Source organism: Mauremys reevesii, linkage group 7 (assembly GCF_016161935.1).
Source record: "Mauremys reevesii isolate NIE-2019 linkage group 7, ASM1616193v1, whole genome shotgun sequence".
NCBI classification, from domain to species: Eukaryota; Metazoa; Chordata; order Testudines; family Geoemydidae; genus Mauremys; species Mauremys reevesii.
In genome coordinates, this window is record NC_052629.1 from 90,053,821 (window position 1) to 90,081,815 (window position 27,995).

Consider the following 27,995-nt stretch of genomic DNA (forward strand, 5'->3'; position numbering starts at 1 on the left):
TTCCTCTGTATTCCCAGCCCTTCTGATTGGCTGTCTGATTTCTTGCCAATTTCATTAAGATTCAGGTTTTCTTTTCACCTCCTGGCCAAACAACACAAAGTTTTAAAGTCAATTTCATGTTGATAAAAGATGTCAGAGTTACATCCCTGGAAACCAAAGACACATGACATAGTATATTGTACAATATAGAGTGGATTTTAGCACTTGTGCTTTCATTTCATGTATGCTAAGTCAACATTTAAAAATGTATACATACAAACTTGTAGTATTTCGTTCCGTCTTCAATATATGTTCTTCCTCTTATTGTCAGTTTAACTTCTGTTCTGATCCCACATCTTTGCAAAATCTATATTTGGTTTGACATAGCCATTTTGACTTAGTTCAGCAAAATGTGCTGCTGTGACAGCTGACACATAGACTCATAATTACCTAAAATCTCTTTAAAAGGTTCTGATAACCCCCAGCATGATCTAATTTTAATTTACACTTTAAGAACAATTTCATTAGTTTTTAGCACATACCTTTATTAATGTATTTTGTTACCTCTCTCCCAGCTGATGGCCAATTGCTCTCTGAGCGGGAAAAATTATATGGGGTGCTATATCATGCTTAACTCCATTCTCTCTCTCTCTCTAGTGGCTGTATAATCCATGCCCCCTTGCATTAATGTTTTACTGCTCCCTGTGCACATGTCTGGTGTTTTGTAATACTAAGGCTCTTTAAAAATTCAATTAAAAATTTCCCCTCAATAGCTGCAGCTATATGGCAACAGAATGTTCATTGTGTGAATCTTTCTTCAGTACTTCTCACATTCATGAATGTTTTTCAACTCTGTGTTCTTCCTAGGTTGTGAAACCATGGTTTGAAAATGACCAAATATGGGTGTCCTGGAACCACAGTATTAATATTCATGTTACTAATGAGTTTCTGATAAAACTGAGAGATCACAAAGTAACTCTGACGATATGGGATACCAAGGACAAAGTTTCTGCAAAAGCTAGGTTTAGTAAACCCAGGGTTCCTTTTTCACAGGTAGACGATTCAGATGCTATTGGTAAGTTAAGTATTAATGTAAATAGCCACAGTCCTTATAAAATGTATTGCGAGAAAGGAGGTTTAGCACAAACAAGAAAACAAAAGGATATTATTTTTAGTTTTAATACAGGATTACAGTAATTCATCATATTGCTAACGGATCCCTTCTGTTTTTCATAACCAACTTGCGTGTGCCCACTGTTTAATAATTTATTAGATGGTTATTTCAGATTCATATGTGAACCCCATAAGAATTATTACTATTTGTTCATATTTTAAGAAATCTTGAGGTTTGTCCCCAGCAAATTTAGAGGCAGATCTCTGAAATCTTGCCTATGCAGAACTGCAGTTTCAGATTTATAATCTGAGTTTTTCTTTCTTTCTTTCTTTTTTTTTTTTTTTTTAAATTAGTGATTGGGCCCCTTTTGTACAGGGAGGGAGTACATCTGTTTCAAAGTTGCACTCATTTCCTTTTCTCATTTTTATTCTAATAATAAAATAGCTGTATTTGCTCAGGAAAGTTCTTCCAGTTCCATGTATTTCAGTGGAATCAAAAATGATGTCCTCATCTCCCCAGATATTTTTATGTATACATTTCAATTGCTGGCAAGTAGACTGCTCTGTGGATTTTTTTTTTAAGTGAGCTGTCACTACCAAATAAAATATTTGAACAAATACTGAGAGTTCTGTCGGAATAAAGGATCTGTTAGTAAGAGTTTTTAATGAAGCTTTAGATTCCTATCTGTCAAAGCAATCCGAGCATGTAATTCTCATCTACCAGGAAATAGCAATTGTTGGGAGTGGAAACTCATGTGTTTCACTCACAGTGTTTCCTGCCGATTCTTCTGGAGGGCATGAGAGTTTGTAGCCAGTCTCTTATGCAGCAAGGTGAGGGCAAAAAGGGTGAGAGGCCAGAGGTTCCATCTCCCAATTCCATAAAGAATCTATGCCTAGAGGTCAATTTCTCTCATCTGTTCCCATGGCTTCTTGCCTCTCCGGCAGGACTAATCTGAGCCTATGAACCTCAGCAGCCCCCTCAGTTTGTTATACAGCACCAAGAGTGAAAACCACTTATGCTAGCTACCTCTGCAGGTTTTGGAAGGAACCTTCTGGCCCTGCTTGACCTTTATCTCCAAACCCACAGAGCTGTGCACTCATAAAGTGGGATCCCTTGGATCACGGGGAGGGGAGAGCATGATGTGGAGGAGACACTTACCCTGCTGTGACCCAAAAGGGAAGCCTGAACAGTAGATAAAATACAACAAAAATAAGGCAAAATGAAGAAGTCTGAATGGAAATTTCTTGTTACCTTTTCCCACTCCAGGTGGAGTAAAATATACGGTGTTATTGCAAAGAAAACTCTTCGAGGACAATCAGCCAGAACTCAGCTGTGTTAAAATGAAAGGTGTGAAGGTTCCCAGTGCACCAGAGAAACCTGCAATAGGTTTTGCAGCCGGTAAAGTAGTATGAACACAGGCTGGGTGGGGGCCCTGGGATAAGGAGCCCAGAGAGGGAAACGGGGGTGGGAACTGGAAGCCAGGGGCTGGAAAAACTGGGATTCATATGCAGAGTCCTGAGAGAGAGGCTGCAACTGAATAGGCAAGGAGACTGAAACATGAATGCAGAGCCTGAGGGGAAAGGCTGAAACTGACTAGGCAAGGATACTAAGGCTGACATGAGTAGTTGAAGGCTTGAGTGTGGGGACTGAGAGGAGTAACTGGGTGAAGGAGTGGCATGACTGACACAGAAGCTGGACAGGATGCAGGTAGAAGGGATCAGGCAAGGGGAAAAGGGTCAGAAGGGATGTATACCCACTAGAGCACTTTCCCCTCCAGAACCTAGAGTGGAACACAAGATTCCTGAGTTTCACCATTCATCTACTGTCAGCAAATATCTGTAAAGCCCACTGGCAAAGTGTTTCTGATCCCCCTCTCATGGCTACTTTTGCTACCAGTTACTCTATTAGCTGAAGTGACAAAGAACTGTTATGTGAACCTAAAGGTTCCAACCCTGCGGATGACTATGTAGGGCTCAGTAGGATGCCACGAGGGGATCTGTCTTTTTAGTTTGCTTTTCTATAAACGTAGGAAATTACACACACAAAACTGTTAACAGAATGTTGTTAAGGTTGCAGAGTCAAGCACTGGAAAATTAGGAAATGCCAGAACTGCCTGTGCTTGACTATATACTTTTTCATGTTCTTTTAACATAGTTTTGTGTGTGTGTGTAACAAATAGTACTGTTTAGAGAGGAACCACCTATGAACCTCCATAACCCTGTTCTGACCTTAAATGTTTCTTAGGGAAGTACTTTCCTGTTTTTATTAATGAAACATTGTAGTATTAGAAATTTGTTTGCTTCTCTTAGACTATGGTACTGGGCTTGCATTTTTTCAAATGGAGGTGTAAAACTGAGACTCTGACTACTAAAGATCAGTAAAGATGCAGTGGAAAACATTACAATGTCAGCGGTGGGTGTTAGCATCAACTGTACTGTACTGGCTCTCTGTATATATGTACTTGTATGTTGGCAATAGTGCCATCTAGTGGCTGATCCACATAGAGGCTAATGGACCTATTACTATGACCAGCAAGGGAGATAATTCAAGTGGTAGAAGCCTGTGTTTTTGGACTGGAAGGACAATTCTGGCTTCTTATCTGCTGCGTAGGTGTGTAAATTATCTAGTTGTTGCCTGCAGCAGGTAGATTACAGTGTCTTGGCCAGTTTCCACTTGGACAATTGCATTTTTCCTTCCAGTTTCAGCTAAATAGAGAGTTCTGCACTTCCAGCCGTAAACTGTTGTATAATGTTAGAATCATAGAATCTCAGGGTTGGAAGGGACCTCAAGAGGTCATCTAGTCCAACCCCCTGCTCAAAGCAGGACCAAACCCAACTAAATCATCCCAGCCAGGGCTTTGTCAAGCCTGACCTTAAAATCCTCTAAGGAAGGAGATTCCACCACCTCCCTAGGTAACCCATTCCAGTTCTTCACCACCCTACTAGTGAAAAAGTTTTTCCTAATGTCCAACCTAAACCTCCCCCTCTGCAACTTGAGACCATTACTCCTTGTTCTGTCATCTTCTACCACTGAGAACAGTCTAGATCCATCCTCTTTGGAACCCCCTTTCGGGTAGTTGAAAGCAGCTATCAAATCCCCCCCTCATTCTTCTCTTCTGCAGGCTAAACAATCTCAGTTCCCTCAGCCTCTCCTCATAAGTCATGTGCTCCAGCCCCCTAATCATTTTTGTTGCCCTCCGCTGGACTCTCTCCAGTTTATCCACATCCTTCTTGTAGTGTGGGGCCCAAAACTGGACACAGTACTCCAAATGAGGCCTCACCAGTGCTGAATAGAGGGGAATGATCACGTCCCTCGATCTGCTGGAAATGCCCCTATTTATACAATCCAAAATGCCATTAGCCTTCTTGGCAACAAGGGCACACTGTTGACTCATATTCAGCTTTTCGTCCACCGTAACCCCTAGGTCCTTTTCTGCAGAACTGCTGCCCAGCCATTTGGTCCCTAGTCTGTAGCAGTGCATGGGATTCTTCCGTCCTAAGTGCAGGACTCTGCACTTGTCCTTGTTGAACCTCATCATATTTCTTTTGGCCCAATCCTCTAATTTGTCTAGGTACCTCTGTATCCTATCCCTACCCTCCAGCGTATCAACCACTCCTCCCAGTTTAGTGTCATCTGCAAACTTGCTAAGGGTACAGTCCACACCATCCTCCAGATCGTTAATGAAGATATTGAACAAAACCGGCCCCAGCACCGACCCTTGGGGCACTCCACTTGATACCGGCTGTCAACTAGACATGGAACCATTGATCACTACCCGTTGAGCCCAACCATCTAGCCAGTTTTCTATCCACCTTACCGTCCATTCATCCAGCCCATACTTCTTTAACTTGCTGGCAAGAATACTGTGGGAGACTGTATCAAAAGCTTTGCTAAAGTCCAGAAATAGCACATCCACTGCTTTCCCCTCATCCACAGAGCTGGTTATCTCATCATAGAAGGCAATTAGGTTAGTCAGGCATGACTTGCCTTTGGTGAATCCATGCTGACTGTTCCTGATCACTTTCCCCTCCTTTAATGGTTCAGAATTGATTCCTTGAGGACCTGTTCTATGATTTTTCCAGGGACTGAGGTGAGACTGACTGGCCTGTAGTTCCCTGGATCTTCCTTCTTCCCTTTTTTAAAGATGGGCACTACATTAGCTTTTTTCCAGTCATCCGGGACCTCCCCCGATCACCATGATTATTCAAAGATAATGGCCAATGGCTCTGCAATCTCATCGGCCAACTCCTTTAGCACCCTCGGATGCAGTGCATCTGGCCCCATGGACTTGTGCTCGTCCAGCTTTTCTAAATAGTCCTGAACTACTTCTTTCTACACAGAGAGCTGGTCACCTCCTCCCCATACCGTGCTGCAGAGTGCAGCTGTCTGGGAGCTGACCTTGTCTGTGAAGACAGAGGCAAAAAAGCATTGAGTACACTAGCTTTCTCCACATCCTCTGTCACTAGGTTCCCTCCCTCATTCAGCAAGAGACCCACACTTTCCTTGACTTTCTTCTTGTTGCTAACATACCTGAAGAAACCCTTCTTGTTACTCCTAATATCTCCGGCTAGCTGCAACTCCAAGTGTGATTTGGCCTTCCTAATTTCACTCCTGCATGCCTGAGCAATACTTTTATACTCCTCCCTGGTTATTTGTCCAATCTTTCACTTCTTGTAAGCTGTTTTTTTGTGTTTAAGACGAGCAAGGATTTCACTGTTAAGCCAAGCTGGTCGCCTGCCATATTTACTTTTCTTCCTACACATCGGGATGGTTTGTTCCTGCAACCTCAATAAGGATTCTTTAAAATACAGCCAGCTTTCCTCGACTCCTTTCCCCATCATGTTATTCTCCCAGGGGACCTTGCCCATCAGTTCCCTGAGGGAGTCGAAGTCTGCTTTTCTGAAGTCCAGGGTCTCTGTTCTACTGCTCTCCTTTCTTCCTTGTGTCAGGATCCTGAACTCGACCATCTCATGGTCACTGCCTCCCAGGTTCCCATCCACTATTGCTTCCTCTACTATTTCTTCCCTGTTTGTGAGCAGCAGGTCAAGAAGAGCTTGGTTCCTCCAGCACTTGCACCAGGAAATTGTCCCCTACACTTTCCAGAAACTTCCTGGATTGTCTGTGCACTGCTGTATTGCTCTCCCAGCAGATATCGGGGTGATTAAAGTCACCCATGAGAACCAGGGCCTGTGATCTAGCAACTTCTGTTAGTTGCTGGAAGAAAGCCTCGTCCACCTCATCCCCCTGGTCTGGTGGTCTGTAGCAGACTCCCACCACGACATTACCCTTGTTGTTCATACTTCTAAATTTAATCCAGAGACTCTCAGGTTTTTCTGCAGTTTCATACTGGAGCTCTGAGCAGTCATACTGCTCTCTTACATACAACGCAACTCCCCCACCTTTTCTGCCCTGCCTATCCTTCCTGAACAGTTTATATCCATCCATGACAGTACTCCAATCATGTGAGTCATCCCACCAAGTCTGTTATTCCAATTACATCATAATTCCTTGCCTGTGCCAGGACTTCTAGTTCTCCCTGCTTGTTCCCCAGGCTTCTTGCATTTGTGTATAGGCATGTAAGATAACTCACTGATTGTCCTGGTGTCCCAGTATGGGGCAGGAGCCCTCCCCTCTTGCACTCCCCTACTTGTGCTTTCTCCCGATATCCCACTTCCCCACTTACCTCGGGGCTTTGGTCTCCTTCCCCCGGTGAACCTAGTTTAAAGCCCTCCTCACTAGGTTAGCCAGCCTGTTTGCAAAGATGCTCTTCCCTCTCTTCGTGAGGTGGAGCATGTCTCTGCCTAGCAATCCTTCTTCTTGGAAGACCATCCCATAGTCAAAGAATCCAAACCCTTCTCTCCGACACCATCTGCGTAGCCATTCGTTGATTTCCACGATTCGACGGTCTCTACCCTGGCCTTTTCCTGCCACAGGGAGGATAGACGAGAACACCACTTGCGCCTCAAACTCCTTTATCCTTCTTCCCAGAGCCACGTAGTCTGCAGTGATCCGCTCAAGGTCATTCTTGGCAGTATCATTGGTGCCCACGTGGAGAAGCAGGAAGGGGTAGCGATGTTGCTGTAAACGTGTTGTTTATATGTAACCAACAACACAGAATAGCTTTATGTCACCAAGAAGCATGTGTGCCTATTGCTAGGACTTAAGGTTTTGTTTGGCACAGATATATTCTCTAGTAAGTTACAGTACAACCTAGGCTTCCTGTTAGGGAGTCCTTTGCTAAGAGTAATCACCTCCTGCAGGATGATGATTTAGCTTGGCTGAGGGTGGTTCATTATAGCATGACCGTAGGCATATATCAGTATTACACTCAAATGTATTTCTCCCCTCTTAAGGCTAAATCCTGCCTTGCACTATACTAGGGAGAAAAGAGTGCGTGACCTTTAAAAGCCCTACTGCTCAAGAGCACTTCTCCAAGTGGGCTTTATCCAGCTCTGCAAAGTACCAGTTGCTGGGCGTATAGGCCATTCTTACTCAGTAGAGCAGTAAACAGCACATTGCAACCTGCCTGTATCCTGTAGCTGCAGAAATGGCTTTTGTGCCAGATATGCAACCAGTACCTCTCCACTCCCCTTCCTAGCTCAATTCCTCCAGGCAGAGGTGGCAGGGTTTTGCGTGTAGTTGGTAGAATATCCTCACATATTTAATTAGAAATTTGCTCCAATCACCAGCATCAAGGATGCTGAATTTCACTGCTAAGATTGCACAATATTTTTCTTTAATAAATTTCAACTTTTTGAATTTCCTGCTCTGTTTTATCTTTTAATTAAATCTTTATTGAATTCTAAGCTCAGGAGACATACTGTACCATACTGATAGTACATAGAGAGCATATAGGGCCAGATCCTCAGCTGGCTGCAGTGGAGTCAATGGAGCCATGGTGATTTACCCAGCCTGGGGATCTGGCTGATACTATTGAGCATGTGTGCTCATCTTGTATAAATATTAGCTGTAATATCAAAGACAAAATCTGACTAAAATAAAGTAACATCTGGCATAAATAAGCAAAAAGGAATATATTATCCCTTCGTATACACGAACTTCCACACACAGATCCCGACAGCAAAGTCAATAACTACCTAAACACAAACACTATGCAACACTAGGCATGTCACTACTCAAAAAATACCACTGTAGGTAACGTACTTTTCTGTTTTCTGAGATGTTTGTGGTTGTATTTTGATTAGTCTTATGGGATGCTCTGAAAAAGGAAATATTAGTAACAAACATTAAACCTGTTTTACCTCAGGGGAAAGTAAGCCTTTACCAGAGGAAGCTGAACTGTATGAGACACCAGCATCCCTTTCTGTTTTCCAATCTTTACTTCCTCCCTCAAGGACAGATGACTTTTCTTCAGTGAGGTAAGAATGCCTTCTGTTTACCACCAAGGAGGTTATTACCACACCTGTCCTGGGATATGCTCACATGATTTAAGCAAAACTGAAAGCAGCTGGTTTTTTAAGGGTTGTCATGGTTATGCTCTGATTTCAGGGTCTGCTAACTCTGACTTTTTGCATTCACATATGTTGGAGTTATATTAACTGTTACAAAGAAACAGCATCATTAAAATGCCCTTTAGACCACAATATCAAGCTATGTGTGGTTTATTTTGGGAAAAGTACCTTTCACAAAAAATACAAATGTGTTACTTGTATAAAATTATCAAACCATTTATTTCCAGACACTTATTTTCCTTTCAACTGAGTCCAGTGGCTTTAGAATTACCAAAATTAGGCAGTGTGAATAAAACTAGATGCTTGCACTAGGAAATGTGATAACGGCTATTGGCAAGAGAGAGAAAATGGGATGAAATGGCATGGTGGCCAAGTGTGTGGAAATAGATGATCTCTGTATGGAAGCCGAGAAGGAGGAAGCTTTTGCCTTGGTTTCAGTGTGTTGTTTTGAATACGTCAGCTGGGTCTTTTATTGTGAGATTGTGGTGAAAGTGTGAGAAGTTTTGGACAGCTATTTGTGAGAATGCAGTGCTATAAATCCCAGTCTCTTCTCAGCTATATGCCTAACTTTAGTATGCCAAGAGCTTTATTTCGGTTTTCTTATTTTATTCATGTTCTGTTCTATTACATAAACTGTTTAGTACTGAAATATGCCATTTGGAAGAACATTTTTCAAATGGTGAGGATAGAAACAATGTTAGGACTTATTAGCAGAAAGTCTTGTGTACAATAATAAGCACCATTGACTTAATAAATAATAATAATTGGAGATAGGTGTATATCTCATAGAGCTGGAAGGGACCTTGAAAGGTCATCACGTCCAGCCCCCTGCCTGGGTACTGATTTTGCCCCAGATCCCTAAGTGGCCCCCTCAAGGATTGAACTCACAACCCCTGGGTTTAGCAGGCCAATGCTCAAACCACTGAGCTATTCCTCCCCTTGTGAGCTGAACAGATTAATTCTGTAAATACAGATATTTACAAGGCCAAATTCTACTCTGATACACTGGTGTAAATGTTGGGTAACTCCCTTGAAACAAGTGGGAATCACTCTGGATTTACATTGCTGTAACTAAGAAGTTCATGGGCTAAATTCTGCTTTATTTACAAGAGCCATTGTTCATGTTGTCAGTTTAGTGACTCAGAATCGCTGAATAGTTTCTAAAGTCTAGTGCAATTATCAGTAATGTTCTTTCCTGACAATAAACATGCAACATCCTAACATTTTACAAACGCCTACAGAGTTCAGGGCAGTGGGGAAAATATTTTTTTAAAAATTAGTCAGTTTAAAAGAAATCAAATTGACTGTCCCATAATATCCATTGTAAATGAAAGCTTTGCACTTTGGTGAAGTAAAAATAATTAAACAAATGAAGGCAAATGGAGTGCATTTCCAGTTCAACATCTTAAAAACAAAAGTTTGTTGCATTTTTTTAATTGACTTCCTCAGGGTTTTCACTTTTTTTTTCTAAAAATCTTGCACGTGTTCATATGTACAATATATCTTGTCATCAGATTCTTAGACCATTTTACTTACTGTCACACAACATTTAGAATGTCTTCATCATAAGTCATTTGAGCAAGATTTATGTAGAACTCTTTTCCTTATTACTGACACAGCCAAGATTATGGGTCTGATCAAATCCCAGTAAAGTCAATGAAAAGACTTGCATTGACTTCAGTGGGCTACTGGTAGACTCTTCTGAGCAATGTATGTTTACTAGGAACAGTACTCATTAGCATGGGTTACTACTGTAAGACTACATCTACACTGCCAACCCACTGGCAGCATGTAGGGTATGTGTAGCTACATGCCACAGTGCAAAACAGGCTGCATCCACACTGAGGTGTGTAGCTACACGTTAGTGAAAGGCTCAGGCAGCAGGGAGCTGCCGGAACCTTTGCCCTGCAGCAGAACACTAAATTGCTAAAAACAGCAGTGAAGATGGGGGAGGCATTGCTTGGGCATGTAGAGAGCCATATATGGTTCATACCCACAGGGTTCAAAATGTTTTTACTTTAGTTGCCTAAGCAGTGCCTTGCCATCTGCACTGGTGTTTATACCTGTGCTATGGGGGATGTGCGGGGGAGTGCAGTGTATGTACTCTACACACTGCCATGTAGAGTATATGGTGTAAGACATACCTTAAAGGTATGTGTCATAGTTTTGTTCCCCACTTTGAACTTTAGCGTCCAAAAGATGGGGACCTGCATGGATCCTTCTAAGCTAAAATCCTAGCTTAGATCTGGTAACACTGCCACCAGCCAAAAATATAGTGTTTTGGCACACTCTCTGTTCCCCCAAACCTTTCCCAGGGGGGAACCCAGATCCAAACTCCTGGGATCTTAACACAAAGGGAAATAAACCATTCCCCCTCCGAGACTTTCCCTCCCTTGGTCGTCAGGGAAAACTTTGATTCAAACTCCTTGAATCTAAAACAAAGAGGGATTCACCTTCCCCCCTCCTTTCTTCCCCCCACCTATCCCTGGTGAGTCAGACTAATCCCCTGGGGTCTCAAACAAGGGAAAAATCAAACAGGTTCTTAAAAAGAAAAGCTTTTAATTAAAGAAAAAAAGAAAAGGTAAAAACTATCTCTGTAAAATCAGGATGGAAATGCTTACAGGGTATATAGCTTATAAAAACTAAAGGGATTCCCTCCCCCCTAGCTTAAGTACAAGTACAGCAAAGAGGTAAAATATTGTTCCAGCAAACACACATTTGCAAATACAGAAATCAATCAAAAGACTAATCCGCCTTTCTAATACTCACTATACTGCATAGAAGAGAATATTTCAGGAAGCTGGAGAGCCTGGATATACGTCTGGCCCCTCTTAGATCCAAAGAGAGAACACCCCACAAAACAAAGAACCCAAACAAAGGCTTCCCTCCACCGAGGTTTGAAAGTATCTTGTCCCCTGATTGGTCCTCTGGTCAGGTGTTAGCCAGGTTCACTGAGCTTGTTAACCCTTTACAGGTAAAAGAGACCTTAACTCTTAACTATCTGTTTATGACAGTATGCCTACATTGCAATTAAAAACCCGTGGATGGCCCATGCCAGCTGGGCTAAGGGGCTATTTAGTTGCAGTGTAGATGTTTGGGCTTGGGCTGGAGCCTGGGCTCTAGGACCCTCTGAGGTGGGAGCAGGGCCAGCTCCAGGCACCAGTGCAACAAGCAGGTACTTGGGGCGGCCAATGGAAAGGGGTGGCACGTCCGCTATTCGGTGGTGGGTCCCTCAGTCCCTCTTGGAGGGAAGGACCTGCTGCCAAATTGCTGTCGATCGCATCTCTCTTCCCCACTCCCCCCACCGCTTGGGGCAGCAAAAATGCTGGAGCTGGTCCTGGATGGGAGGTCCCTGAACATCTCATTGCAATTTAAACTGTCCCTTAGCCCAAGTCGTGGGAGCCCAAGTCAGCTGGCACAGGTCAGATGTGGATGTCTAACTGCAGGATAGACATACCCTAAGTCAGGTGTAGTCAACCTATGGCACACGTGCCAAAGGTGGCACGCGAGCTGATTTTCAGTGGCACTCACACTGCCTGGGTCCTGGCCACCGGTCCAGGGAGCTCTGCATTTTAATTTAATTTTAAATGAAGCTTCTTAAACATTTTTAAAACCTTATTTACTTTACATACAAGAATAGTTTAGTTATATATTATAGACTTATAGAAAGAGACATTCGAAAAACATTAAAATGTATTATTGGCACACGAAACCTTAAATTAGAGTGAATAAATGAACACTCGGCACACCACTTCTGAAAGGTTGCTGACCCCTGCTCTTAGTGTAGGTTGTAACTCAACTGATTTTGTGCTGTATATACAGAATAAAAAATATCGCAAATCTCTGTAGAAGTGGAGAACTTCAAAAACAAGGCTGAGTTGCCCATGCAAGCAAAATGCTCTGATTTTATTTCAAATGGTGTTTTGTGTGAGAGGACCAGCATCTTTAACAATGAAATGATTGTCCCTGTATTTAAAATAAATAGTACCTTGCTTTGAATATTCCAGTGTTCCAAATGTTCTAGGACATTGCTTTGAGCTGTTGGAAATCAAACATTTGTTACATAACCTTGAGCTACTTTTATAGTACGTTTTGATAAGCTGTTATTTGTGTTTAATCTCTTGTTGCAACTTCTTTAATGCTTCTTGGTTTGCTGTCTTTGCTCTCTTTTAACAATTCTGAGTTCCTGCTTTGTAGACTAAATAGGCACTTCATAACCATTTACAGTGTATTTTGGCTTGGCAGTATTCAATTTTCATATTTTTATAATTGACAGATAATATTTATATTTATTTTTAAGCATTTTTTTCTATGTTGATCTATTTAAATTTTCACAGTTGCAGGAAGTTATGAACTTGAGTAATATCCAGCATACATACTCCGACAGTTTTTTTTAAAAATACGACCTTTAAAAGAGTTTTTGAAAAGTTGAAAGTGCAAAGTAGTTTACCTCTCAAACAAAATTCAACTTTTAGTACAGATTGATCTAGGTAGAAGTCCTCTTTATGCAGGCATAAATTACTTTTCTGATTGTTAGGCACAAACATTCATGATTTCAGGATCAGACTTGAACATTTCACAGAAGTTCTTTAATCTCCCATGTGCATTTTAGCAGAATAGAAATTAAATGGCATCATTGGCACTGCATATGAATTCAAAGAGACTGTTAGCTTTGTGTTTCAATGGTTTTCTAACTAATATTTCATTAGTAGGAGGAAGTCTACACTCCACTGACTCTCCGGAGCTGTGTGAGAATACTTCTCAAAATCAATATTAATTCTTCATAAATTTGATGACTGAAAAATGAAACCCCAACAAGAATAAAGTGAATTAACTTAGATAATTTTTTCACATCTTAGCTCATAGAGCTGAGAAGCGATTTAAAAAAAAAATCCTAGCATATGTCACTATTGCTCTTTTCCATATATATATCAGGGTTGTCATTCACTCTGCAATAAGGCTGTATTAATCATTCATTATTAAACTATATGAAACTCTGCTCCATTTTGAATATGGAAATGAGTTCATTTTTAAACATTTTTTATTTATATCCATGAAATTTATAAAAACAGGAAACAAAACATTTTGCTACATCTGCATGGACATTAATGATTAAAAACTGAGTTTCATTGCAAAACTTTGTGCTGAAAGTCACATGACTGGCTGAACCATCCCCATATGATACACAGTCAGCAGGCCAGTCCGTGCTTACAGACAACCCCCAAATCTGAAGCAAATACTCACCAGCAACCACACAACAAAAACACTAACCCAGGAACCTATCCTTGCAACAAAGCCCGTTGCCAACTCTGTCCACATATCTATTCAGGAGATACCATCATAGGACCTAATCACATCAGCCACACCACTGTACATTGGCCAAACTGGACAGTCTCTACGTAAAAGAATAAATGGACACAAATCAGACGTCAAGAACTATAACATTCAAAAACCAGTTGGAGAATGCTTCAAGCTCCCTGGCCACTCGATTACAGACCTATAAGTCTCAATATTACAACAAAAAAACTTCAAAAACAGACTTCAATGAGAGACTGCTGAGTTGGAATTAATTTGCAAATTGGACACTATCAAACTAGGCTTGAATAAAGACTGGGAGTGGATGGGCCATTACACAAAGTAAAACTCTTTCCCCATGCTTGTCCCCCGCACCCCCAGTTCCTTACATCTCCTTGTCAATTGCTGGAAATGGGCCATTTTCATTACCACTACAAACAGTTCTTTTTCTCTCCTGCTGATAATAGCTCACCTTAACTGATCACTCTCCTTATAGTGTGTATGGTAACACCCATTGTTTCATGTTCTCTGCGTGTGTGTATATATATATCTTCCTATTGTATTTTCCACTACATGCATCTGATGAAGTGGGTCTGTAGCCCATGAAAGCTGCCCTGGTCACATCTGGAAAAGAATGCATCTTTCCTGAAAGGAAACTTCCCTCTTGCCTCATTTTATGCCATGCACAGCCTCTGTATCCAGGGAGAATAATAGCCACATTACAGTTGGACGCTGTATTTCTTCTCTTAAATTGATTCCAGCAAAACTCTCCAGTGGTGCTGTAAACGCCGGGCCTGGGCTTACTATTATATAGTGTCATTGCTGAGCCCCTGCCTGAGTGCCTGACTCACTGTGTTTATTTCTGCCCTCACAAAGGCTTCAGAGGAAGACTCCTGCGGACGAGCTAATTCCCCACAAGACAACTTGCCAATTTTAGTGAGGCAGTGTGGTTTCCCCACTGCCCTGGAGAGAGACGAGCCCCAGCTAACCTCTCTACACGCCTATAGATGGGCCCACTTCTTATATGCCTTTTCTTCCTGCAGTGGGGAGATCAGGTTTTGTTTCCAATATATCCACCAGTAAATCCCAAATGGCCTCTGTGGACTCCACACCATTAGTCCCTTCCTTTATTCCCCACACCTGAAGGTTCCTATTCTTATTAGTGGTGGTTTCTAGGGTTCCAAGTGTAAAAGTATAATTAGGCAGGCCAAAAAAGAGTTTGAAGAGCAACTAACAAAAGACACAAAACTAACAGAAAACTTGATAAGTACATCAGAAGAAGGAAGCCTTCCAAACAATGGGTGGGGCCACTATTGAGATGCTAAAGGAGCACTCAAGGAAGACAAGGCCATTGCAGAGAAACTGAATGAATTTTATGCATCGGTTTTCACTACGGAGGATGTGAGAGAGATTCCCACATCTGAGCCATTCTTTGTAGCTGACAGATCTGAGGAACTATCCCAGATTTGAGGTGTCAGAAGAGGAGGTTTTGGAACTAACTGATAAACAGTAATAAAGCACCTGGACTAGGTAGTATTCACCCAAGAGTTCTGGAGGAACTCCAATATGAAACTGCAGAACTACTAACTGGTGTGTGTAACCTAGTGCTTAAATCAGCCTCTGTACCAGATGACTGGTGGATAGCTAATGTGACGCTGATTTAAAAAAAAATTGCTCCAGAGGTGATCCTGGCAATTACAGGCCAGTAAACCAATCATTGGTACCAGGCAAATTGGTTGAAACTATAGCAAAGAACAAAATTATCAGATATATAGATGAACATAATATGTTGGGGAAGAGTCAGCATGGTTTTTGTATAGGGAAATCATGCCTTACCAATCTACTAGAATTCTTTCAGGGGAGGTCAGCATACATGGACAAAAGTGATCCAGTAGATTTAGTGTACTTGGACTTTCAAAAAGCCTTTGACAAGATCCCTCACCAAAGGCTCTTAAGCAAAGTAAGGAGTCATGGAACAAGAGGGCAGATCCTCTCATGGATCGGTAACTGGTTAAAAGCTAGGAAAAAAAGTTTTCACAGTGGTGTGGTATAGGTAAATAGCAGGATCTCTCAAATATCTGTACTGGGACCAGTGCTGTTCAACATATTCACAAATGATCTGGAAAAAGGGGTAACAGTGAAGTGGCAAAGTTTGCAGATGATCCAAAATAACTCAAGATAGTTCTGTCCAAAGCTGACTGCAAAGAGTTACAAAGAGATCTGACAAAACTAGGTGATTGGGCAACGAAATAGCAGATGAAATACAATGTTGATAAATGCAAAGTAATGCACGTTGGAAAAAAATCCCAGCTATACATACAAAATGATGGGGTCTAAATAAGCTGTTATTACTCAGGAAAAAGATATTGGAGTCATCCTGTATAGTTCCCTGAAAACATCTGCTCACAGTGCAGCAACAGTCAAAAAAGCTAATGTAATGTTAGGAGACATTAGGGAAGGGATAGGCAATATGATAAAATATCATAATGCCATTCTATAAAGCTCTGGTACGCCCACACCTTTAATACTGCATTAAGTTCGGGTTGCCCAGTCTCAAAATATATATTTTGGAATTTGAAAAAGTTCAGAGAAGAGCAACAAAAGTTATTGGGGTGTGGAACAGCTTCCATCCAAGAAGAGATTAAAAGGATTGGGACTGTTCATCTTGGAAAGAGGCAACTGAGGGGGATATGATGGTCTTATAAAATCATGCATGATATGAAGAAAGTGAATAAAGAAACGTTATTTACTCTTTCTCATAACACACAAACCAGGGGGCACCCAATGAAATTAATAGGCATCAGGTTTAAAACAAATATAAAGAAAATACTTCCTCACACAACACACAGTCAACCCATGGAACAAATATCCAGAGGATGTTGTGAAGGCCAAAAGTATAGCTGGGTTAAAAAAAGAATTAGCTAAGTTCCTGGGAGGCTAGGTCCATCAATGGCTGTTAGATATGCTGGTCTGGGACACAGCCCAATGCTCTCGTGTCTCTAAGTCTCTGACTGCCAGAAGCTAGGACTGGGTGACAGTGGATCGATCACTCAATAAATTGCCCTGCTCTGTCCATTCCCTCTGAAGCATCTGGCACTGACCACTGTCAGAAGACACAATGCTGGGCTACATGGGCAATTGGTCTGACCCAGTGTCGCCATTTTTATGTTCCTATGTTTCAAGCTCTTTTCAAAGCAGTTCATTTTCTTTCATTGGGGCAGATAAAACTACCATCTTATTACTTGCAGTGTTCAGATTTAATTGTTCTGATGGTTTCCCAGTGTGATAGTTTACTTCTAACCCTCACATGAGCTTTGTCATTGAAGATTTTGTAGCTCAAAGGCAAGTGTTGTGACAATCTCTCTTCCAGTACTTAACATCAGCGCTTAGTAACAAGGACACCTTACATTTCTATAACATCTTCTATCCGAGCATCCCAAAGAGCTTTACAATTTTATGCTTGTCATTTACTTCCACTGCTCTGTTACTGATGTTTAAAAAAGGCAATAATCAAGGCTTCCTATTAAAATACCTCTAGTTTTGTACATCCAGCCTACTCAAAATCAGAAATAAATGAAATATGTGTGTCTGGAGGGGTGGTTTTTGCGTGTGTGTGTATTTTTGTCCTGGCTTTATAACCCCACATGTGAATGTATGGGGCTCTCAGGGGAAGATTTGTTCCACAGTGAATCCATGCAGTGGACTATTACTATTTATTGTGTAGTGCCATAGCTATGCATAGCTTCCACATTCACAACTCTGGCCCTGAATCATTAGCCAGTGCATGGATGCTTCTCCATTTCAGTTATTCCTCATAGAGTGACTGCAGAACTGGGACCACTGAGATTTAAATTTCTGAGAGAAGAAGGGAACGGTGGGAAGATTTAATGGCAAGGATAAACTAAAGATTCTTCATGTCCCAAAGAATTAGCTACTGTGAAGCTGCCTGTCTGGACCTCTAGACAAGCAGCTTGCTCCACTGTGTTCGCCGTTAATATTCAGTTAGAATAGGAGACGAGGGAAAACTGCCATGTTTTAAAACTGTCAGGGCCATAGTCTGCTCTCAGTTATTAGTGTAGCTTCATTGACTTCAGGGTTTTACAGGTATAATAGAAGGCAGAATATGACCTGTAGCTTTTATATTGTGAAAATGGGGACCGACCTGTTAACAACAAACAAAAGTGAGCAGTGAAATTATTTTTAGGGTGATTGAAGAATGCATTTAAAAAAAAAATACAGACAGTCCTGGTATTTATAGATAGATCCATCTACAAACATAGTAAATAGGGAATATGCCTACATTTACCTAATAGCAATTATTATTTAATAGTTAAGCTTTGTGCCAGTGTTTTGAAAGAATTAGCTATCAGAAACCATCAGAAAGCTTTACTTTTGTATTAATACTCTTTGATAGCCCACCTAAGTAATTGTATAATACTATGTTAAACCATGAACCATATTTGTTACTGCTGATGTAGTAAATTCTAAAAGTTATAGGAATTTAAACTTGCTCTGTGATGCTGAAGATGTTTCTCAGCTTTGTTTTTGTCCCATTAATCAGGTAACTTGATATTATTTTGGATGCTTAAATCACATAATTAAAGTGTAATTGATGGTTTTGAATCTGAGGCAAACTACATGATGAAAGAGAATTCTCCCAGGAGAGGTAATAAATCAGGTGGAGTATGGCTTCAGAATTCCATAGGATTAGGTATGCTTTAAAACGAAAAAAGTAAACTGTTTCTCTACTTGGTGCTTTTTTTAGTCAACCAAAATGTCTGAGATAGAGTCGTTTGCAGTAGTATGCAAAAATCTCTGTTTGTGCAAGGTTAACTGAGATTTTAATATACAAACTTCACACTTGTATAATACCTTCTATTCAAGGATATCAAAGGACTTCATAGCCATTGAGTTAACCTTATGAACCCCCATGAGATAGATGGGGAAACTGAGGCAGAGAGTGAGGTTAAACAACTTGCTGAAGTTACACGGAAAGTCTGTTGCAGAGCTAGGAATAGAAAGTATATCTATAGACACCCAATGCTATGCTTTTCTTAATCATGCCAATACAAAAAAAAAATAAAAAAAAATCAGATGTGTTATTCCTGTAGCAAATTTTCCCTTTAAAGACTAATATGGACAAAAATTGTGATTTTGTTCCTTTCTTCAGTTACCTCTGTGAATCTCCACTGTGTTTATATGTCAGTAATCTGGGAGGGTTTTTTTTAGCCTAGATTCATGTCAGTGATACCTGCATGTATTCATGTTATATCATATCCCTAGCATTTTGAGGGCCGATCTATACATGGAGAATGGCCATAATAACCCTCTGGCTCACAGTCAATTTATTCCTGTAACATTTATACGTTTTTGGGGAAATGTTTGTCTAGACTATTTCACATTAATTAGAGGAAAGTTTGAATCCCCTCCCCCCCAAATATAGTAGTTTCTCTTTAAATGTATATTTCATATAAGCCATTAGCAGATTTTCAAAGCTTCTTACATTGCAGAGCTGATAACCAGATTGTTGTCTTGCTTTAGAAAGCAGTTTATTTCAATGAACAGTTTCACAGCTAGTTGAAGCTGTAGTCACACTAGACATTTGCCTCCCTTTCATGAGAATTAAATGGAAATCTAGCATGTTACTGTCCTGATTATTCCATAGACATTTTCAAGCAACAATGTATCATGTTCCAGTATTGGTTCACTGGTAATGATCCCAGAACGCCACCCTTCCTTTAGCCTTTTTGGCTCCTACAGCTTTTGTATAGCATAATTATTATTTGACTGACATGGATATAAATTCAATTTTACTTAGTCTGTAGATCAGATTTTGAAAAACTTAATGCAGCCAGTCATATTTCATGAATTTTATCACTCTTCTTCTGAATGTCATAAGCCATTATTCTTTGATGACTAATAATGCAGGATAAATTCATACCAATAAATCATGTGGCTCCCTATTAAACTTCTGAGAGCCTTAAGGCCACTGTATTTTGTGGCATACCATTGGCTGTGCCTGTGTGTGAAAGATACAAAACTGACACAAAGCAACTGTACACAGACCTATGCATTAGTAAGCAGAAGTGTACGTATGAGATCTGTTTCATGCTCTTGGTATTATGTGGTGCCCCAGGAGAATCATGAACAGGGGATGAATTACACTTTCTGTTAATTCATTTATTATTTAATAGCTCATATTAACTCACTAAGAACATCACAAAATATCATAAAAACTAACAATATTTAAATTTAAGCTTCTTCCATCATGTCTAGGCCACTCTGGCATGAAACCAACCTACCCACTGGTACTAAAATCTTCCTAGTATGTACCCACCCACTGTCCAAATGCTCAGCAACATTTTTTTGCTTAGCTTTGTTCATGTATAATGTCCCTGTGTTTGAAATTTTAGGCTCCCACCCTGAAATGAGCTCCATGTGGTTTGCTAGGTAAGAGATTAAAGTCCAGCATCTCCATGGGAGCATTCTTGGAAATGCTTCCAGTTTCATAGCAGGGCCAGTTAGATAGGCAGAACTGCTGGGTCTCTATGTGTGGATGAGACAATGGTGTTCAGAGCAGGCTTAGGAACTGGGGAACCTTTTGGAAGAGGAGGAACCTATACAGGAAGAATAGGCTCCACCTAAACCAAAATGGAACCAGATTGCGGGCATGTAAAGTTAAGAAGGTCATAAAGGAGTTTTTAAACTAAGCTGGGGAAAAGTCAACATGGTTTGGATAGACACATCCCTCAGGGGAAGATTTATTAAAGAGCATGCTCTATTCTAGTAAAGAAGAGAGGATAGAAATTGATACGGTACAGGTAGTAGCTGAGAGATACAGTCAAATGAAAAGAGTCCCATTCAGTTTCATCACATGAAGGCAGACAGCTAAATATTGACAAATTTTATAAAGGCTAGTATTCAAACATAAAAAAATCTAAATGCTTAGGCCTGGTCTACACTAGGACTTTCTGGACAGCAGTCCGAGCTTGGATTCTCTGGCCAGCCACACATTCATTTTCCTGTCTGGGCGGTTTGAATCTGACGTTCTGGTTGCACATCAATCCCAGAATAGAAAGAGGTCCCCAGCATGGGTGACGGAAGTCCAGGATCTGATCGCTGTGTGTTTCTAAAGCCATGAAAGACAAAGGATACAGCCGGGCGTGAAAGTGAAGGACCTAAGACAAGGGTATCAAAAAGTCAGCCCAGACATGCCGCTTCTACGAGGCACTGCATGCCATTCTAGGTGGCTCTGCCACCAGTGCCCCACCAGCGGTGGACTGACAGTTCCCCTCCCTGTTGGAAGATGAGGAAGGGTCTTTCCTGACAGCCAGGATCTCTTCATCACCCTCACAGAGATCCCCTGCCCGTTAACCAGGACTCGGAATCAGGGGAAGGATCAGGCGGTAAGTGCAACACACGTATAAACATTTATTTTTTATAACATTATAGAAAAAATAGAAACAGTATTTACAAAATTCTAAATATTAAACTATAATATATATTAAATTATATGAAGAGAAGGTCCACACAAATGGACTTTAAAAAATTCTAAATATTTACAATTTAAAACATTCTAAATATTAAACTATAATATATATTAAACTATATAAAGAGAAGGTCCACACAAATGGGGATAGAAAAATAGTCCTCTAGCGACATTTCTGTGTCATTCAGTTCAGACTCTTCCACGCCAGGACATCCGAATATAGAGTGGAACCATCGCCTCTACTAGCATTGCTGCATATGGTCCTGGTCTGTGCAGTGCGTCCCGTAACATGCGGTCTTTCTGGGCACGAGTGACCCGCCTCAGGGTGATCTCGGTCTGCAAATACTGCATCTAAGTAGGGCAATTAGTGTAGTGTTACTATTGTTAATGGTTTACAATTAGGTTGCATAACAATGACCCTCGCCTAACAGCCACGTAGGCCACAGAGAACAAGCATGCATTGATCGTTCCCGTGCGCTGGGCGGGGGGCTGCAAAAAGCTTATCCTTTCTGCTTTGCACATTGCCTTTAGCAGGAGAGCACAGCTAACCAGTAACTGATAAGCAGTATGTACTGTAAGGCTTACCAGGACTTTGTGCAAGAGGGATGCAGCTATCTTTCTCCAGTGCAATGGCGCCAATGAGGCGTATTCGAAATCTCGGACTAGTTCTGAGATCTCCTGAGACTTAGTTCCCTCTTTGGTCTTGTTCACTGAAACTGACTAGACTGTGTTTACTGTTGGCAAACATGTATGTGTTCAAGGAAATCACCTACTTTTTCACATCACACAGCAGAGCAGAGACAGTCGAGGAGAGCCTGTGTCAGCAGCATCGCACACACCTGGAGCGGGAGGATAGGTGGCGGCAGGAAGACCAGCAGGCGACTCAAGCGCTGCTTGGTCTAATGAGATGTTCTGCAAGACCGCAGTCAGGAGAGAGAGCCCCTGCAGTGCATCTGCAACCGCCCTCCAACGCCAAGAAGTCCTGTCCCCCTCACCCAAAGTGACAAGACGGAGGCGGTAGGGCCGTGAGAACTGTCCCTGCACCGCAGCACACCGATAATGTTAGAGACAACTGTCGCTGGTAAATTTGTACAAGCTCTTTCTTTACAGCATCAACCAGTCCCAACTCCAAGTTCAAACCCCACTGTGTATTACATTATTAAAAGCGGTTTGGTGTTACTGACTGTTTCCGTCACGTTTCTGGTGTCAGAAGACTTTCTGTTGTTCTGTGGGGAATTGTAATGTCACTGCCTAGCCCACAGTGCCATGCTACAGACTTGGCTGCAGGGTCAACTGCAGGGCACACACAGACTGCAGTCACTAGGCACCAGGGACAGTCTGTGTGGTGTATGCTGCCCGGTCTTTCCTTGATGTGTATGCTTGTGCAGGGTCCTGGTGCCTGACATCCCGAATGTAAAGGCAGGCTTCCCTTCACATGCATTTGGACCGTGTCACGATCCCCCCCCGCCGACCGTGATCACGATCTCCCGGTTGCCCCAAAAATAGACCTCATCCAGGGCAGATACTCACCCTTCTGCAAACCCACCCATCAGTGCACACCTTAACCAGCACAGAATGCTTCCATGTTTCAACGAATAAACAGAAATGCAAAGTCAACGAAAGATTTATTATTAATTACTAAAACATGTCCTTAGTTTTAAAACGTCCTTGGGAAGTGGGGAAAACTTGGTTTATGATCAGGCTCTCTTAAAATCAAGTGGACAGTCACAGGTTACCCTGCTCTGCGAGAAACTCGCTTTCAAAGCCTCCCTGATGCGCTGGGATATTCTCTCAGCACGGGTGTCTGGCTGATCGTAAACAGCAGCCAGGCGATTTGCCTCAACCTCTCACAGAGATTGTGGAGCACACAGCAAGCAGCAATAACTACGGATATTCTTTTCGCTGATGTCCGAGGAGTCAGTAAGTCCGCCATCTAGCACACTCCACCACCATTCTGCACTTGCTCAGCCGGTAGTTGAAGAGTTCCTTTTCAGTGTCCAAGGCGCCTGTATAGGGCTTCATGAGCCAGGGCATTGGTCCCCGAGGATCACTGTAGGCATCTGCACATCCCCAACCGTTATTTTGTGGTCCGGGAAGAAAGTGCCTGCCTGGGCGTCTAAACAGACCAGAGTTCCTGAACACCCGCCCACCCGGCGTTGATGTTGGTAAAACGTCCCCTATGGTCCACCAAAGCTTGCAGCACCATTGAAAAGTAGCCCTTTCGGTTAATGTACTCGCTGGCCTGGTGGGCTGGTGCCAGGATAGGGATGTGAGTCCCATCTATAGCCCCACCGCAGTTTGGGAATCATCTATGATGGCCTGGACATTTCCGACAGTCACTACCTTTGAGAGCAGTTGCTCAACGATTGCGTGGGCTACTTGAATGACAGCAATCCCCACGGTAGATTTGCCCACGCCAAAGTGGTTCGCTACTGACCGTAGCTGTCTGGCGTCTTCTGCACAGTCAGGGCTGCTCGCATCCTTGTGTCCTGGCGCTTCAGGGCAGGGGACAGCAAGTCACACAGTTCAAGGAAAGTGCCCTTACATCCTGAAGTTTCGCAGCCACTCTGTGTCATCCCAGACCTGCAGCACTATGCGGTCCCACCAGTCTGTGCTTGTTTCCGGGCCCAGAATCGCCCACACCATGAACTTGACCCATTGCCACCATGATCTCCACTGCCCGGCGTACCCTGCTTTGTGAGAGGTCTGCGCCACTCTCCTCACCGTGCTGCGGAGCCTCCTCGCCCGTTTCTCAGCATCTGACTGTGGAAGAGGTGGACGATAATGTAGAGAGTTGACAATGGCCATAAGTGCAGCGATGATGGCTCCATGCTCGCAGTGCTGTGGCGTCCACGCTGTAACCGACCAGAGAAGGGCGCGAACAGATTTCCCGGCGCTTTCAAGGAAGACAGGGAGGCGGGATTGACGGTTCAATGACATTTTCCCCAGCATGCATTGGGGGATCCCTAATTCAAATGGGCAGCGGAACTGTGGGATAGGTTCCCACAGTGCACCGCTTCAAAGTCGAAGCTGCCTGTGAATGTGGACTAATTTGTGTATTTAGTATGGATACACAAATTCGACTTATTAAGGTCGAATCCACAAATTCGACTTAAGTAGATTCGAAATAGTCCTGTAGTGTAGACAAGCCCTTAGATGGGTGAACTTGAGTGGTATTAAATGAGAATATTGATATAATAGGCATCACAGAAACTTGGTAGAATGATGATAATCAATGGGACACAGTAATACCAGGGTACGAAATGTATAGGAACATGGCTAATATGTAAGAATTTTCTTGCCACACGGCCTGAGGAGAGGTGGCTGTGCTGGTAAAAGGGGTAGAACTAGCCCCAAACTACCTGGCATGCATATTGCAATCATCCATAAGTGCAGATTTGTAAATGTTTAGGGAAGCTTACCTGCCCTGGCACAAAATCTACTCCCCCACCATAATCATGATGATGGGTCAGGGTGAGTAGAATTTTACAAGGCTGAGCATGTGCAAAGTGATGATACCTGTGAGCAATTGGTGCTGTTGAAAGCAGAGAACCCCACAGTGTGTTGAGCTGTCCTGATGTGTGAAATCCTGCCAAACGTTGGCAGGATTCTTCACGAAATAGTCTATGCAGTCTCTCTGTTTCTTCTTGGATATCAGGTTGTTATGTATGTGGGAAAGGCTAAGCCCTAAGATATTGAAAAGTGTAGCATGATTGTGGTGGTTTTCATGTTCTGTTATCTCTGTCAACTGTCTCCGGGATTGCTTCCTCCATATTGAGTAGAGAGGAAAAGGCAGAACTTCAGAATACATTTGTTGTCAAAGAATTAACTGTACTCAATAATGTATTAGCCATCATTCAAAGATTTGCTATGAAAATGTGGCTTAGAAATCATTGGACTAGGTATGTGCCTGCAATTAAATATATGGTTAAATTTCTTGAGTCTACTGCCATATTCAGAGTAGACGTTGGGTTTTGCAACATATCCTTGGAGAGAATCTATATTAATAAACATGGAATTTGTGCAAGCTGTAACTTCCTCCTGTAACTGTAAAATAATTGCTACATAGCAGATTGAAGCTTTCCAGCAAAGTATTTAATAAGAAAATTATCTTAGTAAAAATCATGTGAAGTTTATTCTGGAGCATATATTCTGGATATACTATATATATTCTGGATATACTCATGTATATCATGTTTTGAGAGATGAGCACTGAACGTAGCATTAATGTAGCATTAAAATTGTATATTAAGCACTAAATAGAGGGGGGGGGGAGGAGGAAGGTTATTGCATTTTGCCTTTGCCCAGGAGTTTCACTTGCTAAATGGCATTAGCAAAACAGATGTTCTTGGTGGCATTGTTGTCTAATAATTAGAGAAAGGGATTGAGAGCTTGGATTCCTGAATTCTGTTTCTGACTTTGCCGTTGACTAGTGAATATCTGACCATCTGTATAATGGGTATAGACCATCTATATGTTGGGTATAGTACCATTTACTACCTCTCAAAGGTGTTAGTTAAGCTTCATGGTGTTTGTAAAGCATCCAAGGATGGAAGGTGCCCTGTAAAGGCAAAACTATTACTATTTATCAACCTGCCAAGGCCTAAATATGAGGTGCAGTATTTGACCGAGATCCAAAATCAGGGCCACAGTCTTCCATTGAGGAGACTTAATGCTTTGGGATTCATCTGTTTGGTGTAAATGATTCTTTCAATAATCTCCACTTAATTATTCTTTTTTTCTGATGTAAAAGTGAGGGGACACTAAATGTGTGTTTAAGGTGGGTAACTTTGGGAGTAAAATGAGTGACAGATGAGAGGTATTGCTAATAAGTTTGGGCTGTTAGTTAATTAACACAGGGCTGTCTAGAGGTCCCTGCTGCATCTTTCCTTTAGGAAAAGATTTGGCTCTGATTATGAACCTGAAGGACTAGAAATCTGGAGAGAACAGCTTTTGGTTTGCATCTTTAATTATTGAAGTATATATCAAATGTGAGCTGTGGTATAGTATAGCAACAATATGATTACTACTGCTACTTTGCACATACAGAGTCGTTCATTTTGAGGATCTTCAAGGGCAAAGTAACATGAGCAAGGTATTGAATCAGATACTAGGAGGAAGTTTGCTGATGTGTCTGTCCAGGTACTTATATGGTCCTCATCACCTAGTAACCTATGGTGACCTGTCTGCTTTGATCAGCTTTTCATTCATTTTCTGTCTCTTGAACTCTTTAAGGCTTGGGGTTTTATTTGAAACACATGCTGGACCATCTGGCCTTTCCATACTAAGTGATAAGAGAGTTTTCATCAGTACCAGCTGCTAAGGGTGGAGAAGTATATCTGTGCTCTCACACCTTTTCTTAGCATTTTCTCAAGTTTGGGGACAATACACAAACTCACTTTGTTATGTCTCTCATTGCACTGTTTGATAAACATTTGATTAATGGCTTCAGCCTGCATCCCTTATGAAAAAAGTCCTGTTGACTCCATTGGACCTACTTGGGTCCTGCCTATGTGGACCATTAAGACCTTTATGAAATATAAACTAAGTATGGTCCCTTTTCTTCTGCAGTGGCCAAAATTCAGCTCTTGTAATAGAAATTTCAGGCAATCCCCTCATTAAAATAGAGGTGCAGATCTCTGCATTCAGTGCTCCATATCAACTAAAGTGAAGGGAGACTTGTCTTGCTCAAATGTAGCATTGCATGTTGGGACCTGTAGTCTCTGCAATTACACTGTATTAAAAGCTGGGGACCTCTGTGATCTGCTCCATTTAGTGAAAATGAGTGCAACCCTGTGGTTCAATGCAGTCTCCACACAGAGGTTGCCACCAATTTTGGGGGGATAAGGGTGGGCATGCTTGCTCCCAACCACTGTGTTTGATCTTCATGCTCTATCTCTTGGAACTTGTCCCAAAATGCCAACATGAAGTGCTGCAGGCCTAGGCCAATCCTTTGAAGTGTCATGGTAACCAGTGCCTAGGAATCTGGGCACATCTTCTGACTGGTTGCAAGTGACTTAGTGTGGAGGTACAGTATGAAAATGGCTGACAAGCTCTGTCCCACTTGTCACTAATTTGAATCTGGTATGGGATCATTACAAAGCCAACATCAAGGCCATTCCGCAAAGTGATTATCCTCTGATATACTGGGCCCAATTTTCAAACTTAGGTGCCTAAATAAGATGTTCAAGCCAGCATTTGGATAATTAAATTAGCACTTGAGATGGGCACGTTAGCATCATGCACTATGTAAGTCCATGTACGTGCCAATGCAGACTCCGATGCAAGGTTTGAGCATTCTATCATTTTGGAGACCTCCTTTGAAAATTGGTCCCACTCTCACAGAAGATAAGCCATTTTAAAAAACATTGAAGTGTAATTTATACAAATATTTCTCCAAATATAACAGTATCTTTTTTTCTTTTATTTCTTGTACACATTTAAAGTCGTTTTAGTGTTTCGGGAGGTATCGTTTCTAACAGAGACAAAATCCTGAATGAGGGCAATTATTTGAAGCAGAATACAATTGCTGGCTTTTCAGATTATGTGATTCCAAAAAAGCCAGAGAAAACGAAGTTCAGCTTGGAAAATCCAGCAGACCACCGAGACAAAAAAGATCCAAAAGGTGGGAAGTTTTTGAATAATA

At 41.8% G+C, this 27,995-nt stretch overlaps 1 protein-coding gene across 6 annotated transcripts in view; it reads left to right on the forward strand.

Annotated features, from left to right (window-relative positions):
* Nucleotides 1-27,995, forward strand: part of CFAP92 (cilia and flagella associated protein 92 (putative)) — an 86,370-nt gene that overhangs the window by 11,775 nt on the left and 46,600 nt on the right. For 3 of the 6 annotated variants that reach the window (XM_039546410.1, XM_039546408.1, XM_039546407.1), the window contains exons 5-9: nucleotides 847-1,054; nucleotides 2,360-2,491; nucleotides 8,361-8,472; nucleotides 26,399-26,491; nucleotides 27,796-27,974. In XM_039546410.1, coding sequence (XP_039402344.1) covers nucleotides 847-1,054; nucleotides 2,360-2,491; nucleotides 8,361-8,472; nucleotides 26,399-26,491; nucleotides 27,796-27,974 — 724 coding nt within the window. The remainder of the gene's footprint in view (nucleotides 1-846; nucleotides 1,055-2,359; nucleotides 2,492-8,360; nucleotides 8,473-26,398; nucleotides 26,492-27,795; nucleotides 27,975-27,995) is intronic. The other 3 variants (XM_039546411.1, XM_039546412.1, XM_039546413.1) reach the window with 3 other exon arrangements.